The 6,436-nt window shown below is 40.3% G+C and overlaps 1 protein-coding gene across 1 annotated transcript in view; it reads right to left on the bottom strand.

The window, feature by feature from the left end:
• The window catches only part of ERCC6 (excision repair cross-complementation group 6), a 67,499-nt gene that overhangs the window by 39,052 nt on the left and 22,011 nt on the right, over positions 1-6,436 (bottom strand). Inside the window, exon 5 of the mRNA XM_010854444.1 lies at positions 1,958-2,086. Within this exon, the coding sequence (XP_010852746.1) occupies positions 1,958-2,086 (129 nt within the window). The remainder of the gene's footprint in view (positions 1-1,957; positions 2,087-6,436) is intronic.

Genomic DNA, 6,436 nt, shown 5'->3' on the forward strand with positions numbered 1-6,436 from the left:
TAAGCTAAGACTGCACTTACTAGTGTGGCTAAAGATTGACTTTTGTCACGTGATTGCTAAATTACAGAGTCAAATATATTTTCTGGGCAAATTTTCAAAATAGAGTTTTAAAAGTTAACCAGGATGGTGCAGAAAATAGCACTTAAATAGGTAACAGTATCTGCTGACTCCTTTGTGTACAAATATATCCTATTAATTTCATTCCACATAGTGTGGTAAATATGGTAAAAATATATCTACAGCTTAAAATTAAATTGGCCTGGCTAAAGCTTAGTCATGAAAGAAAAATGGAGACTCTGCCAATTATAGCAGAATAAAAGAAACAGAAGTTTTGTAACATTTATGAAATATTTAAAATTCTGCTTTTGAGGTGAAAAATGAAAACAAAATACTTTCAAGGAATGTGCAATTGACACAATATTTTTTTAAACATGTATTTACATTAACTACAATAAGGTTAACAGTCAATACACTGAATTTGATACACTCTTAATAGTAAGTTTAGTTCTATTAACTGTGAAATTTCTTTTGCTAGAAACTCCCACATTTAGACAAAAATGCACATTCGACTTCATTCTTGAGGGTATTTGCCAAATCACTTAATACTCATGTAGAAGTATCCCGTCTTCATTAAGTTAATCTGTAACCTGGGTATTCCTTCCGCTAGTACAACACAGATACTATTTGGCCTGTTTCTTAGTAAGAAATCACTTTAGAGAAGATGAAAAGAGTTGCCAATAAATATTATCTCTATTTATCTTTCCATAGTTAATTTTCATTTGGGAAAAGCAACAGCCAAAGTAGCCACTTCTACGGGCTATAAAACACCTCCAAAAATTACTAGAGATTCCCTACAGTTCTTTATAGTTCTGTCCAGTATAGCAACCCCACCAAGATACTTCACATCTTTAGGATTCAGCTGTCTTATATGTTTATTGGGATAAAATAACTACTCCCTCTGTCCCCTCCACCCTCAAGAGAAAAGTTAGAATTATAATAAAAGCTCTTTGAGAGGAAATATAAAAAGCAGACTCTCTTTAAGTAGACCTCTTGCACAAGTTTCAGGCATGGCTATCAGCTCAATCTATGAAGGAGATTAAACCTAAGTGTCTCAAAGAAAGACGTTTACATCCTGCACCCGACCACCAAGTGATGATACGAGAGACAGAAAGAAGCTACCTAACGCTTTAACTTCCTGCGTGCGTCAAGGAAGCGTTCCTAAAGTACCTTGTTAAGTAAATCCCAGGAGGGATGAGACTGCACACGTGGCTCAGGATTTACATTCATCACAGAGACTGTACCGGACCTCGTAGGCTACGGACACGCACCTACCACAGGGCATCCATTTATCTGCAACCCTGGGCCACTTCACACATAAAACACAGTTTCAGGTACAAACTCAGTCCTGAAGGTGTTTGCCTACATCTTGCCTTTTTATATAAGAATAACATTTACAGGAAATACTTAGATACACATTTGGTCAGCTCAAAAGTATTATATCCTTAGGTACAGTACAAGACAGTCAAAAAAATAATCTTTACAAAGTTTTTATTTCAACACAGAAGTATAAGACCTCTGCAATATTGATTTTAATAAGCAATTCTTCTTAATTAATCTGATTTAAGAAATTAGAGATTTGGTCCCTTAAAAATGCTAAAAACAACAACAAAATAACTTGATATAAATAGCTTTTAAAGTGTTGTTTTTAGTCTGCTGATACAGGTCCACATAGATTTTTAAGTTTATAAACACACTGAATGCACACTTTAGTCAATTTATTATCATCTAATTTTAATGAACAGCATGTGGCTAAAATTTCATTTGACAGTAACCGTATTCAAAATAAATTGCTGCGAGTACCTTGAGGGCCCACAGGTAACTGTATGCAGTTCCTAAAATATTAATTTGTAACAATGGCTCGACGACAGATGTAAAGAAAGGAACACATAGCACATACTTAAAAAGCTTTTTGAACAGAAAACCCGGCATTTTAAAACCTTCGTCAAATTCAGCATCGCTTTCCTCAGAATCATCTTCAAGCCTCAGACTCTTCTCTTTGTCCTTCTGTCTCAGTTTATTCCATCTCCTACCATGAAAACAAAAATCGTATTTTCATTACTTTGGTTCCAAATCAGATTAAAATAGACAGTTCAAAGTAATACAAAGAAAAAAAAAAAAAACAGACAAAATAGCACAGTCCTTTAGCTTTCTGCTGCCATCATTACCCAAAACACTGATGTTCAAGAGAAAAAAAAAAGATTATCCTTTCCCTCCTCTTTAATTCAATTCTCATTTGAATTATTATAGCTGCTCTAGAAATATTCCTGTAAGGTCTCATTTCATTATCAAAACTACTTGCTCCTCTCCCGGCATACCCTAAGGGAAAATTTCTCTGCTAGTTCCTAAGATATATGAACTTAATTCTAGAAAAGATTCAGTGGAAATTTCAATATAACTAAATTTATAGATACTAAATGTCATAGCTCCAAAATGACAATGTAAGAAAAAATAAATTTTATTTATAATTACTATTTCTGTGCTAAAGATATGATGGTCATAGAATAAAACAGTACAACATCTTGGAACATAAAGCAAGTTTTTGGTCAAAAGTACTGAGTATCAGATTCACATGTTGATTACTTAATTAGGGAGAGGCATCAACAATATAAAAGTATGGATAATGATACGACTGAGGGAAAAAAAGCGTTCGCTAAATACAATGTAAGTTATAAATTTAGTTATATGATGCTTTTCAGATACGAAATAGGATGAACACTTATGTTTCAGAAGGGTGACCCCATGTATGCATAACGGAAGAAGCGTCTGAAGGTCTGAGAGTATCAGTGACACAGCAAGGCTACTGGCGAGGTGCAGCCGTTTAGTCAGACGGATGTTGCACCCGTGTAACTAAAATGGACGCTGGTGTCGTAGGGGAGGGAAAAAAAGCCAACAGCCTCACATTCTAGTTGCTTCCAAAAATCAGGATAGCTTTTTTAGTATGCATGCAACTGACACTTTGAATCTCACAAAATGGTAGAAATGAAATAGAGCAGTAACAGAGATAAATGCCTTCCAAGTAGAAAGCTCACAGGAAGGGGATGAGAACAGCAACGCATTTAGGAAGTGATTCACCTGCTCTGACCATGCAGGACTAACAGAGAAAGTGTGAGGGAAGGTAGAGGAAAACACGAGAGGATAACACTGCACATGCAGCCCAGGTGGAAGAACGTGCTTCCCAACACCAATCACCAAACCAGCACGGAGGCCAAACACGGGGCGACAGGCAACCCCGAGCGTAGACGCTGGAAGACCTTCAAAGCATGTCCTCTGATTAATCCCAGCCTGGTGACAATTTCAGCGCTTCAGGTAAGGAAAAGAGGGGCTAGCTGAGGCTTACCTGTGATCAGCAAGGAAGAACCAGTTGGTGACCTGAAACTACTTCACAGTGCCTATAAGCAAGCACTGCTGCTGATTTTCAGAAAACAGACAACAGAAGAGGCAGTGCATGGCCAAGCCTAAGAAAACAGCCCCCACATAACCATGAAGTTTAATATGTGACTGTTTTTTATGGGAAATTTTTAATGGCCTTTTTGTGCTTAACCTCTGCAGGCAATCTCTTCCTCTCTTCAATTAGTATTTTTCTTTCTTAAAAGTCAGCACCATGCAATTCAGGAAGTACCTCTAAGTGGCTCTAACAGTCTTAGCTCCTCTTCTGAGTTGCACATTATCTACAAATTTAGGTAAGCGCAACGGCATACAGTAGTGGTTCTCAATACGGGGGGCAACCTGGGCACCCTGAGGGTGACCCCCACCCCCACCCCAGAGTAACCTGACAATGTCTGGAGACAATCTGGTTGTTACAGTGCTGGTGGGAGGGGAGACATACTATTAGTATTTAGCGGGTAGAGGCCAGGATGCTGCTAAACATCCTACCATGTCCAAGACAGTCCTCTACAACAAAATATTATCCGGTCTCAAATGTCAACAGTGCCAGGCTGAGAAAGTCTGATATAAAAGTATCCCTTACAATTAGAACTTAGAAACTAAAATGATGTATATCCATTTTCCTGATATATATGTGGCTCAGACGGTAAAGCGTCTGTCTGCAACGCAGGAGACCGGGGTTCGATCCCTGGGTTGGGAAGATCCCCTGGAGAAGGAAATGGCAGCCCACTCCAGTATTCTTGCCTGGAAAATCCCATGGATCGCGGAGCCTGGTAGGCTACCGTCCATGGGGTCGCAAAGAGTCGGACACGACTGAGTGACTTCACTTTCACTTTCATACATATCTGAAATTTAGCAATCAAGCAATTTCAGATAATGAGATAGCCCTCAGTACCCAAATTCTTACTATCAGAGCTCAGAACCAAACATCTGCATAATAAAAGATATTTCTTTTTAGCAAATTTGTGGATAATACAAATTTTGAGGGAAAAAAAAAATCACAAAAACTTAAAAAAAAAATCACAGCCACTTAAAAATACTTCATTTTGCATCTACTCAAAAATAATGTTACAGGAAGAAAAAGAAAGCACCAGATGATGCCAGCTTTATAAGTCAGGCACAGCAAGGTCATTGAATATTTTGCACACAAGAGTTTCACACCTTAAACTTCACAGACAAATGATAGATAGCTATTTCCTCAGACTAAGCCAGTTAATCTTTGTGGCTATTAAATTTCCCACCACATCACGCTGCTTCAACAGTTTCAGCTTCCTCCCTCTCACTCTTTCTTCTCTGAAATATATAGGCATCATGTTGCCACAGAACACACAGCACCTAGGAAACCACATAAGCCACCACAGAATGATTGCATTCCAGTGCCTTCCGCTTCATAAAGAAAGATGAAAAGAGACAAACATTTATCCAGTTTGGCTAACAGATGACTAAAGGCGGTGAGGAAGAAAATCATTATTGCCTACAAGTATTTGTATCACTGTGGAGACAAATTGCCCCAGTAGAATCGTACGCACATATTAAAGACAGGAACTCCCAGCGTTATAAACCACAGGCACGTGTGGCTCCAGCTAAGAGACTCTCCCGGTACACAGAGCAGCCTTCCTCCCGCGCAAACCACCAGGAGGCCTGACCGCCCGCCGCCCCGCCCACGCCACCAGCGCGGGCAGCACGCTAGGCGGTGGAGGGGAGCCAGACTCACCTCAGCTCTGGGAGAAACACATGTCCTCCCATCCCAGGTGCCGACAGGCTCTAAAACTGCTCTCTTCAGGGTGCTTAACTCGTGGTCCTACAGTCTGGCAGGCTGAGCGGCTGCCCAGTCTGCAGGTTTATATAAAAGGGGCTTCCGTGCTGTGAATAAAGCGGGTCTGACATGTGCCCAATGAGCACAGGCTCAAACCCTCAGGCTCAGATGGTCCAGAACCCAATCCCACTCCCATGCATTACCACCTCAGCCCTCAGCAAGCAACTTAACCTCTCTAGCATCTACATTTCTCGTCTCTGAGATGCGGGAAGAGGGGCATCTGCGTCACTGGATTTGGGGGGGATTAAATGAGGTGCCACATATAAAGCACTTATCATAAGACAAGGGTATAATAGGTGCTCAATGAATTAATGTATTACATATAACCATATGTACTTACTGAAACCTCACACAACTCTGAGTGAACTGCCAGTGTTCACTTACAGAGGAATAAACAGAGGCATGTACAGTTCAACAAATCTGCACAAACATGCGAGAGGACTCTGCAGCAGGCACCTCTGCTCAAAAACCATGACAATCTGTCGAATGGGTGCTCAGTAAATGACTGTGAAAAGCGTGAGCACCATGAGTAAAGACTCTTAGCCATCAGAAGATATCTGCAGGAAAATGGCGATTTAAAAGTGCTATAACAGATTTGTAAATAGTTAATTGTCATGAAGTGTGGCCACCTTTTTATATGATAGTAACAACTATAGAATAACCTAAAAATGGTTGGGAGTGAGTCAAAATTAAGATCTGGACCCAGAGATGTGAAATCTTAAAAGTGGCCTCAGAAATGTCTAAATTCAATTATCTCAATAAATAAGCTAGATGAAGGATTTTAAAAGTAGAACAGGGCAGTAAATAGTCCAATATTTACATTTTTGAAAAAGTAATAACTTTTCATGTTTTCTATCCCCTCGTTTTAAAAGAGTCACACATGTAAGAGTCACAGCTGCAGCCACATAAAACCAAGCGGGCCTGGTGTTCTCTGGCAGGGTTTCCAACTCCCCACACGGCTGCCATAGTCAGCCCGCTGCTGATGCTGCTGGCAGCTACTTAGAAGAGAACCCAGTAATAAACATAAACTTATAATTCTAATCAGATGCAGGCAGGGCAAACGCTCCTTGGCTTCGCCACATTCGCGCAGGAGTGAGAACCTGGCCCAGGCTGTGGGCCCTGGGGCTGATACTGCAGTAACGATCTGTCAGCAGCAGCTCGGACCCAGGGCCCGAC

The sequence above is a fragment of the Bison bison genome, unplaced genomic scaffold (assembly GCF_000754665.1).
Source record: "Bison bison bison isolate TAMUID 2011002044 unplaced genomic scaffold, Bison_UMD1.0 scf7180017864341, whole genome shotgun sequence".
NCBI classification, from domain to species: Eukaryota; Metazoa; Chordata; class Mammalia; order Artiodactyla; family Bovidae; genus Bison; species Bison bison.